Source organism: Cyprinodon variegatus, unplaced genomic scaffold (assembly GCF_000732505.1).
Source record: "Cyprinodon variegatus isolate N-32 unplaced genomic scaffold, C_variegatus-1.0 Scaffold190, whole genome shotgun sequence".
Taxonomy (NCBI): domain Eukaryota; kingdom Metazoa; phylum Chordata; class Actinopteri; order Cyprinodontiformes; family Cyprinodontidae; genus Cyprinodon; species Cyprinodon variegatus.
This window is the reverse complement of record NW_015150643.1, coordinates 641,430-652,686: the sequence shown is the minus strand read 5'-3', so window position 1 is coordinate 652,686 and position 11,257 is coordinate 641,430. Positions and strand designations below refer to the sequence as shown.

General features: G+C 38.1%; 1 protein-coding gene across 1 annotated transcript in view; it reads right to left on the bottom strand.

Moving 5' to 3' along the window:
• Positions 1–8,686, bottom strand: part of tgfbr3l (transforming growth factor beta receptor III like) — a 28,891-nt gene extending 20,205 nt beyond the window's left edge. The window contains exons 1-6 of the mRNA XM_015379350.1: positions 8,505–8,686; positions 5,927–6,058; positions 5,677–5,851; positions 2,248–2,419; positions 2,006–2,150; positions 118–310 (exon numbers count right to left, since the gene is read on the bottom strand). Coding sequence (XP_015234836.1) covers positions 118–310; positions 2,006–2,150; positions 2,248–2,419; positions 5,677–5,851; positions 5,927–6,058; positions 8,505–8,684 — 997 coding nt within the window. The 5' untranslated portion in view covers positions 8,685–8,686. The remainder of the gene's footprint in view (positions 1–117; positions 311–2,005; positions 2,151–2,247; positions 2,420–5,676; positions 5,852–5,926; positions 6,059–8,504) is intronic.
• Positions 8,687–11,257: the final 2,571 nt, after the last annotated feature.

The following is an 11,257-nucleotide window of genomic DNA, read 5'->3' as shown; positions in this document are numbered from 1 at the left end:
CAAAGTGTTCATTTCGTCAAACCTAGGTTAAAAATGCATGAAAAAGTCTGAAGTGTTAAATGATAATATAAGATTTTAGTATCTTCAACAGTAACATGAGAGGTGGAAAAGTGTTACCTGTCCCATCTTCTGCCAGCTGGATCACAAAGCGATTGGCCAGGTCAGCCTCGGTGTAAGATCTAACGTTAGTGTAGCCGCTTTCAGAGGCCCACACCAGCGGATCAGAGACTGTGGAGAGGTCAGACACAAGCCTGCTGGACAGGGTTAGGTTAGGCCCTGGTGGAAATGGTGGAGAGATGCTGTTGGAGGACTGGAAAGAAGATAAGTTTTGTAATTTAAGGGTCACATAATAAATACAGACTGGAAAACACTGTTTTTTGATTATTTTTAAAGAGCGGCCGATTATTAGTAGTTTATTTAATTTAGTTCAATGTTTTAAATAGTGTCATTGTTACAACTAATGTAATCTTAGATTTGATTTCAATTAATAATAATAATTGAACTTTATTGATCTCACGCTAGAGAAAGTCACCCTCTGCATTTAACCCGTCCCCTTAGGGAGCAGTGGGCTGCCATCATGGGGTGCCTGGGGAGCTGTATGCTCAGGGACCCAGAGTGGCAGTCTATAGGGGGGGGTTAATCATCTTGCAGTTATCAATTCTACTAAAGATAAATGCATGAATGAGTTTTCGTACTTGGACATTAGTCCTTTAACCCTGGAAATGTTCTTCAGGTGATCAAAGGCTGACTTAGTAACGCCTTTCTGAGCATCTGAAGGTTCTGGTCTGAGTCCATCATGACACCATGATTTAGGCCATAATCAATGGTTTCTAGCTGTAATAACTGAAGCTCAGCTAACTCTGTATCTCTCCTCCTTTGGTCAGAAAATTATTACCTCATATCTGTTTTTATTCAGTTGGAGTAAATTATGGTGCATCCTCATATTGATTTGTTCTAAGGATGTAGAAAATGCTCTGATGGGTTCATAGTCACCAGGTGAAATTATGTAAAGCTGTGTGTCGTCTGCATAGCTATGGTATGTAGATTTTTAACAGGAGGGGCCCCTAAATGGAGCCTTGTGGAACCCCGCATGTGATTTTTCTTGTCTCTGATTTTAAGTTCCTTACTGACGCATAGAGGTCCCTTATCTTTCAAGAAGGACTTAAACCAGTCCAGTGCGGTACCAGAAAAGCTGAAGTTTTCCAGATTCTCCATTTAAAATCAAGTGATCAACAGTTTAAAACGCTGCACTGAGATCCATGAATAGCAGCACTGTAGGTCTTCCACTCTGCGTTTAAGCAATTAGATGATTGCCAGAATTCTGGAGAAATTCACTACATGCGGAGAAGGTCATTCGGCCATTTAATTAGGTGTGTTGGACCTAGGATACATGGTAACTGATTAGAAATATAATTTTCTGTGTTCAACAATAAACAAGAGGTAATTCAAGCCTAACTTTCATTTTAAACGGCAGCCTAAATATAAACATTAGCTAAGCACATGCAAAGCTCCAAACGTAACATTTCTTTTTGTACAGCATATTGTTGCTGCTTTCAGAAAATATTCATGACAGTATTAAACTAAGTATTTTAAGGATGACTCCAATTGACCGATTCTTAACTCTTTATGAAACAATGATTAGGCTAAAGATGCTTTGCTAATGTAACTAGCCACAAATGGGAGGAAACCTGTGCTGTCTCAAAAGGAGGAATTTCCTGAAAAGTAGCCAATCACTGGCAATCTTTGGTTGGTTGCACCCTGAAAGTGACTAAATGCATGTGCAGAGTAGTTTGCATGCATGTGTTTTAAATAAAACTGCTCGTATGTGTTTTTGTTGTCCTTATGCACTTTTGGCAGAGTCCTGACTTCATACTGAAGCTTGGTGTTACAAGTTGATGTATTTTGAATCAGCAGCAATCCTTATTTCTGAACAGGCAAAAGGAACAGCAAAGAATTACAATTTGCCATTAGTTTCACACACCTAAAGGAGATAATTCATCCTTACATGAACAGTGATGTGACCCCAGACAGCAGGAGCTGTAATCACCCAGTTGACCGGGACCAAGCTGCTAAGAATCAGAACAACCTGGTGCGGTCCTGAAGGGGCCGCCGGAGGCAAAAGAGCGACCTTTACCTCCACCTGCAGAGAGCTGAGGGAGATCATGAAAGAGATGTATAATGTCTCCTTTTCTAAGCGGAACACTGTCTAACCTTAAATCAGGGCCTCCAGAGGAATCACTGTCTCACCCACTTAGCGCTGAGCCTGCTGAATGGAGCTTTATCACATGGACTTCAGGGCTAGCCTCTCCTCCTCTGGGATGGGTGCAGCCCTTCACTTTTTGTGGCTGCAAGTCAGAGGTCATGTAATTAGGAAAGAGGGATAAGGACTGAAGCTGGCACACATCAGGAAGGGACGGATCTGTGAAAAGAAGAGATGATTTTTAATGGAGGTTAATTTCACTGTGTTTCTCAACCTCTCTCTGGCCTCCAGCTACAGCAGAGTTTAATCTTTTGTTGACAAAGAGAAGAAATCACGGCAAAGCCGAAGCTCTTGCATGAACTTTAATGAATTTTCATTCTGCATAAGCTTTAATGTTGACCCACTGCTTAAGAGCCTCGTGGCTCTTTGTGTTCACTCTACTGCATCCCATACTTAGCATCAAGCTTGGTAATACAGCCATTCAAACCCATTCCATGAAGCTCTGCATGTTTTATAATTAAGCTCGTCTCTCTAAGCCTGAGGTTTGAAGGTCTGCAGCTATTGATTCTGCAGAAAGTAGGTGGAATCTGCACAGTGGGTTTCTCTGTCTCCTATTTCCTGTCATTTCACGCGCTCAACCACATTTTCACCTGAGTTGCTGTTGTTTCCAGTCACTTTTACTTCGCCATTAAAAGGTAACAGATTTTGGATTAATTTCATCCCATTGGTGGTCCGGTTTCTGTTGTTTTTTGCTTATGGATCGGATAAGGGTTTATTCACTTTCAGTTTGTTATTGTTTTACGAATGTGTTCCTTTTTCATTTAGTTTTCATTCTCCTGCCAATTTTCTTGTTTGTTTTTTTCTCCCCTCTTTCCAAACAGCTCAAACGTTTAAGCTCAGCGTTCACCAATTTATGAAAATTATAATCCTCCCTTTAACTTAGAAAGTGATTGATCAGGTGTAGCACTCTCGGTTTAGTTCTACACGCTATCAATCTCATAAAATCCAGTTGGGGAGAGGAGGGACATTCAGCAGAACTTTCTGTGCTGATTGGTCGAATGGTAGTCAACAACTGAAATTTGGTTATGGCCAATTGTAATTACAAATCCTGCAAGGTGATTGGCTGACCTGTTTTGGGTTGATGTCAAACGGTTGAATCAGGACAAGATTGATCATTGTTTTCACCAGCTTGTATATTTTATTGGTCCAGCATTTTTGAAAATTTAAATTGCAAGTGAACTTGGTTGCTACTTAAAAAAATACTTGATAAACAATAAAGTGAGAAAAATTTCTTATAAAATGATTCATAATGTTTATTACGTTAAAGCATATAAAAAATAAAAGAGATATAAATGGGATTTGGATCCGATGTGTATTTATTCATCTTTTTGGAGATTTTAATTATACAGAAATATTCTGGAGAGATATGTCAATTTTTTTAATCAAGGAAATCTGAATATTATTTCAACAGAAAATGATGTATTGTTTGAAATGGAGAAATGTTAACTTATCAAAACAGAATTTTTATGTTGTCAATTTTTTTATTATTTACGGTAAATATCATGTTCACACCTCCAAATATTTACAACAAAAACCAAATATCTTCTTCTATTAATATATAATATTATTAATAATAAAATTCAGCTCAAATGCTAAAGCCTTTAGAATAATAACTGCCCTTAAACAATTGCAGCCTGTCTAGTCTGCCCTGACCTGGCTTCAGATTCCTTGACCTCTAAGCCTGCCTGTTCCTGTTCTGATCTGTTTGCCTGACCTGGCTTTGGACTCCTGCTCGTTCTCTGTTCTCTGGGGCTGCAGCATCTGGGACAGTCTGGGTGGTGCCCCCCACATCTTGTTGGCAGCCCATTGGCTGGATACTACCTTGTTCTCTGGGCATGGACTGAACTGGCAAACCAGAGTTTCCTGCCTCAGACAGGAAAGATCAAGGGTTTGTAACTGTCTGTTTAATTTAACGCTTTTTTTTCCCCTGTCTGTCTTGCCTTGAAAACTGGGTCCTCTGTTCCAAGCTGTGACATTAAAGTGATATTATGTAACTGATTTGCTTTTTTTATATTGCAAAAATCAAATGATGCCAATGAATAAATATTCTGCCAACGTCTTACAACAATCATATCAAAAAATAATAGGGTTCTCATATCTTAGAATGAATTCTAAGTAATATGTACATAGGTGTCATTGCACTCAGTGGAAGACGCCATGTTGCATTGCCATCTTTGATTACGGTTGCCAAAATAAAGGACAAACTTGTTATATCAGCTAGTGTTACCAGTGGAGGAGAAGTTCATAACATGCTTCTGTTGAAATAAAGGATGATCCAAAGTCTTTGCCCATTGCGAGGGAAGAGAAAGTAACCAAGAAAAGAAAAAGAAGTAATAACTGGGAGAAGACAAGAGTCTACTTCAGTGTTGTTTTTACTAGGTGGGGTTTCTAAAAGGATGCTGAGATGCAGGATTTCTGCTGGACATGTAAGTCAATTCAGAATTCAAAAGTTTAATGTTGGCATTATGTTAGACACAGGACTGTGCCATCAGGTAACTACTCTGTCCTCCCGGTAGAGAAAAACTAGATTGTTTGTTAGCCTGAATTGGATGAACATAAGCAACAGCTATCATTTGCTGTTGTTCTTCACTGCAGCCATAGCAGGTGACTGTACATTTCTCTCATCTGTCATTTCTGAGAGATTTTCCATGTTTTTCATTTAGTCAAGAACAATAGACCAAAGTAATGCTGTGACTCAAGCATTAGAGCCGTAAACATTTTAGAAAACATATCTCCGATAATAATGTCTAAAGACTATATCGCCCACCTCTCTTGATAAGTCAGCTGGAATTAATTAATATTAGAAAGATGACCTCTCAGATTATAAGTTTAGCCATCAATTAAAAAAACAGAACTATGCATCATTTTGTTTCTCATCACCTGATGGGAAAATTGAACTTATGCAGGAGGTTGACATTGTCACATTTATGACACTAGTTTCAGTTTTAGTTATAATAGAAGGGCTCCACGGCCCGATTTTCGCACATTTTTAATCATTTATCCAGTCACTAGACGGAATATATCTTTATATCTGCTAATGTTTGCCCTTCAGACCTTCCTTGTGGACACTGGATTACCTAACCAGCCACTCCCATTAGGCCAGGACAGCTGGCTTATTTATTGTTATTCATCCATTTTGTTTTATATGTAACCTTTAGTGTCAGACAATAAATTATATTTTCATTTCTCTGCCATCTTGCCTGTTTTAGGGTTCTACATATCAAGAACAAAAAGCTTACATAGTGATTAAATTAATTTGCTGAACTCTATAAAGTGACTCATTCCTTGAAAAATGCTTATTTAAGTGATCTGCATGGCTGTAAAGTATATTAGGATTTAAACACCCATGACTATGGAAGTAAAAACAACACCTAAGTTCAACAATCTTTCTGTAGTGTTGTTTCTCAGAGGCTCACCTTCCCCCAGTTGGATATAGACCCGATTGGCTTGCTTGGTATGGATCAGTGAGGAGAGGTTACCGTGGTGCTTCAGAGCCCAGTGATACAGTTTGCGGAGGCGAAAAGGTAATGAAGGAACCGTTTGAGCACACAAGTGTAGAGTCTGTGACCGGACACTGGAGTTTGGAGACACCTAGCAGATCAAAGATGGCGCTTTTAAACAAGAACTTTCTGTCCACAATCTCTCTTTCTACACACTCTGACTGACCTGCACAACTACTGGGAGGTTTTGGGGCAGCAGCTCAGTTTTCAGCGACCATGTGATTGGATGCATGGAGCTGAGCACCAGATGGAGCGCCCTGAGAGGAACGCTGGAGGGGGGTTTAAGGAACACCATCACCTACGGACAGGAAAAAAAGATGTGGATGATTGACCAAAGTGTGCTCTAATGTGTTTACAAAGTTTTGGAAGAGTCTTTAATACCGCTTGAACTTAGACTTAGCCACTTTGTCATGAGGAATTCCTCAGGGGTCTGATTTAGGCCCAGTCCTTTTGTTATTGTATCTCTAGATTTAGCTAGAATCCTTATATGCTTTAAAAAATGTGGCAGGTCTGTCAGTTTGTTGAAAGTTAAACTGTGGGTCATCAAAGAGTGTCTGCAGATTAACGACAAGAAGACATGCAAAACATTACCTATTGTCCCTCGTGCAATATTCTTCTCTCTCACTGTGGAATAACACATGCCAACTACTGTGTAGCCTGTGTCATTTTTTATTTATTTATAAGGTCAGTACATCTCTGCAGTACAAGTGCAATAATCCAAGTCAATTACTGTGTAGTCTTTCTTTAACTCTTTACTGGGCAGATTTTTTTATACCAAAGTGAAACATATTCCAGGACATTACAACTTTTTTCTTTTTTTATATATATTGTCTGTTGAAATTTTTTTTATCTTTAATTGCATCTTGCTTTAACTCTTTGTACTCTATATAAGCTACTGGAACTAGAATTTCCCTGAAGGAGTGATCCCAAGGGATAAATAAAATTGAGTCTATGTCATAAGACAAAGACGATGATGATTGCTCCCATTAAAAACAATTCTAGTTTTTAGGTAGCATGTAATCTTTTTATCTACTTTTGTCAAAACATTGAGTGTCTTTTTAGACAACGCTTTATCTCTTGAGGCTCACTGTATGCACAGTTTTGGGAACTGTTTTTATCATCTAAGAAACATAAAGAATATTTTTTTTCTTCTTTAACCAAAGTAGCTTCTAAAGGTTCTAAAAACAGAACGGGAGGCAGATCTTTTTGTTATCAGACCTCTTTTCCAGGGATCCAATTTTACAGCTTTAGACTCCCTGCCTACTTTTAAGGCTAGGCTTAAAATGTTCCTTTTTGATAAAACTGATAGTTAGAGTGGCTCATGTTACCGTAAGCTATAGCTTTAGTTGTGCTGCTATAGGCTTAATCTGATGGAGGACATAGGCTGATGCCATTTTGTATGGAGACATTACCTAGAGTGCTGCCATCTACACATTTAAGTAAAGATGGTTTTACATGGCTTTTTTCTATGTTTAGTCCTGTTTCTCTCCTACTTTGACTTACTGTAGGTGCTCTTTTATTATTTTTAACAGGAAAACCACCTTAGAGCTGGTCTGCTTAAGTGGTTCCCACAATGTTGATGAATTAATACAATCAGCAAGGTCTCCTTAGAAAACTTTTAACTAATCTGACTGTATGATTTGATTTAATTTATTGTATACATTGCATTTAGATGACATGTTTAGTAAATTGGTGTCTTCTTCCTGGTTTCTTAGATTGTCCAATCAGAGGCTGCAGATGGTTCCCTGGGCTCGTTTAAAGACGTGCATAGATCAAGCTTCAAGCTTCCTTCCATTTTCTCTTCACTCCATAGCATCTACTGACTCTTAAAAACAGACAACAAACCTCAAGACATACGTATTTAGACAGGTGTTTGTTTAATTAGATGTTAACATAGATAATTTTATCAGTTATTGTGATGGTTGTATCTGTGAAAGGTGCTATGAAGATAATACAAAAACCTTAGAGTTTCACTAATTTACAAATCATGGTTCACATTCATATTAGGTGGCCTTTACTCAGGTGTCCCTAAATATATTTCAGAGTCTCCAATTGGCTTCAAATGGCCATAAAATCTAAATGTAGTTTACTTGTGTTAAATTCCCCAGTGTTAATGTTTCTATATAAGTAATAATTTAAGGCTGTTTTTAAGGAAATGCTGACAAATCATATTCATAGAATGAACATCGGCTAGTTTTTCTTTTACATGTTTCTCCAATTTTTATTATTTATTTCTTCTTTTTTTTTATGAATAGAATTTTTTTTAGTACTATTACAATTTCTCCTCAACATATCTATAGTTTTTAGGGGCTGGAGTTTGCTGAATTTCTCCCACAATGTGAAATAACGTCATAACACAATAACCTTTGACCACAATAGTTTGTCAAAATATTAATTCGCTCGTTGAGTAAAAACATAATATTATTTAAAATGATTTGGCTATTTCAACCGTGAAATGTAAGTTCCCAGAGTCTGTTTTTTTTCATTCCCACTGAACATAACATGCATGTTTTAGCTGAGGAAGGAGAAGATCCAAACTTCATAAAAATGGGGTCCAGCTTAGAAACCAAATAAGGTTTATCCTAGTATGAGAAGAAGTGCTAAATACTCTTTGCAATAAGATTTTATAAAATGATCAAGATATACGTTACTTAGATCATTAGCTTATTTAGCACCTCCAGTTCAAACACTATCAAGGCCAGTGCAGTATTCTTATGTGTTTAACATAATTGTTAAGCAGTTACCACATTGCCAGGGCTGCTGGATGCTTGCTGCAAAGCGATGACATGAGTTTCCTTGTTCCCCTGCTCTCTTGCAGCGCAGCCGTGGCTCACCTGAAACCTCTCCAGCAGACCCTGAACAGGGTGCTCCGCTGCAACCGGATCAGCAGGAGAACACTGCAACTCTGCACCTTCAGCCAACATGAAACACCATGATGGGATTCAGACAAATGTGCAAAATGATCACTCAGAGCGTCAGGAAAAAAGTATTCCCTCCTACACATTTATGTTTGTAATTTTAATTTTTTTATCATGGCAAAACTAGAAAATTACTTTTTATGTGATGTGCAAACACTTAGTAATCAACTATCCCAAACTAACATGAAACATGGTTCTTATAGAGTGACATGAATTAGTACACAGACAGCTTCAAATAGCAGAAAATAAGGCTTTGGGTCATAGAGAAAAAAATATTCAAAGCATCTCACAGATTAATGTTTAACCCATCTTGTAGAAATGTCAATATCCCACTGACAGTTCAGGCAAGAACAAATCAAAGCATAATGGAGGCCTATTGTCACCCTTCCGTCTATAAATCTGGTTTTCATTTGGTCATGGAGAAAGCAAAGCTAAATGAAAGCCGAAGGAAGTCAATCCTGCAGTTTGAGACACAACGAACGTGAATCAGCTGGTTTTCCTTTGATAGAAAACTTTTTACCAATCTGTGTGTATAACATAGGGGTGGCAGTATGATGCTGTGGGGAAGCTTTTCATTTGCAGGGAAAGTGAAGCAGTTATAATTATGAGGGGGTAGGTAAAGCCAAATAGGAAGGAAATCTGGCTGCATGAAAACAATTAAATGATTCAGATTATCCTATTTTCATTTCTCATAATGTCTTACTAAAAGTTAAAACCCACATCATTTATTAAAAACAACTGTGCCGTGTAGGTACATGTTTGTCTCTAGATGTGCAAAGCATCTGAATCATCCTCTAAGACGCCTGCAGGCTGTATTTGCGGAAATTGTTGGTTCTTCTTATAATTGAACCAGAAAGGCTGAATCAAATACAGATTTATAATTTTAACATGACAAAAATCTAAAAGCAATGGATACCTTTGGAACATGATGTATGTTTAATCCGCACTGATGTGACCTAATTATAATGACCTCTGATAAGAGTCATTTTACCCCATCGGGTACATCATTCTTACCTTTTACTGTTTCCCAGAGGAGAATAAAGCAGGAAAACCACCATCCAGCCTTCAGTAGAGATGCCATACTGGATCCAGCTTCTGGCAACAACCTATAAAATCACATTAAGGAAAATCAGCTTTATTTTAGACAGGCTTCTAATCAAACACGGAAATGCATAAAAATATCACCCTAAGCTGAAAATATCCCCAACATTCTCAATTATTTTCAACCTTTGTAGGAATATGACTGATTACTCTATAAATGTCACCTTCTCATGTTGATATGTACAGATCTCTGTATGATTTTTGTTGAGTTAAATTAAGTAAAAAAAAAAAAACAACCTTTCCTCTAAGAGTTTTTATGATTTTAGTCAATATTTTCTCTTATAAATAAAGAGCACAAAGCAAACCAAACCATGCCCACCCCAATCAAAGCCTATATATGTTAATAAACTATAATCTAATTTGCAAAATGAAATTGATATTTGGGCAAGTTTAAATGTTTTAATCTTTAATTTTTCCAATCTATTATAGTGAAGCTCTACCCCCATGATAACAGGTAATTTATATGAAAACAAAGACTCACCTGTGGTGCTTCTTAGAGGAAAAAGCTGACTGATGATCTGAGTGCTGAAGCTGTCAGGACACCGATCCCAGATCTACACACGCCCCCTCATTTACTAAACACACAACCACACACACATTTCACTTCCTAAACCTGGAAGTAAGATATTCTCCACCCTCAGTCGTGTTTTTCTGGTGAATAAAAAGTACCGAACTGATTAAAAACACTCTGAAGGAGTATGGAGGATGTAAATGTAATTTATAGAGGTAATGGGAGGGCTCAGGGCATGGTGTGACTCAGTGGAGAGAGAAATAGTAAGGAGAGGTATGAAAGGCTTTGGAAAAGTCTCCAAACACTGCAAGCTACAGGAGGGAGGAGCGGAGAAGAAGAGAGGAGGAGTTAGACTGAGGGAGTAAACAGACAAACACATAAAACATCCAAATGTCTAAAGCTGTGTTTACAGCAAACCTCCCTTCAGTGATGGACTTAAAGCAAATTATTAATTGTTTTTTACCAGGAAGACAAAAAAAAATCTACTTTCTGCTTCTTTTTAGAGAAAAAACTAGTCTAGTAGTTTGATAGGAAGTGAACTGTAAAGTTAATTTAAGTTTTTTCTCTACCACCAGGCAGGGCAGAGACTTTAATAACGGGTCTTTAAAACAGAAACACTGATAAAATTCAGTTGGCTAAAAGATGTTTAAAGACATCATCCTGAATTGATCAATAGGGGTAACATTTTCCATCACGCTTGTCCCAGCTGGTCGCTAGGACTGCTGGTGTCTATCTCCAGCTGTCTACGGCCGAGAGGCAGGGTTCACCCTGGACAGGTCGCCAGTCACCAACACAGAGGCAAACAGGACAAACAACCATTCACACCCACACCTAAGGAGAATTTAGAGAATCCAATCAACCTAACAGTCATGTTTTTGGATTGTGGGAGGAAGCCAGAGTACCCGGAGAGAACCCACACATGCTCAGGGAGAACATGCAAACTTCATTCAGAAAAACCCCATGTCAA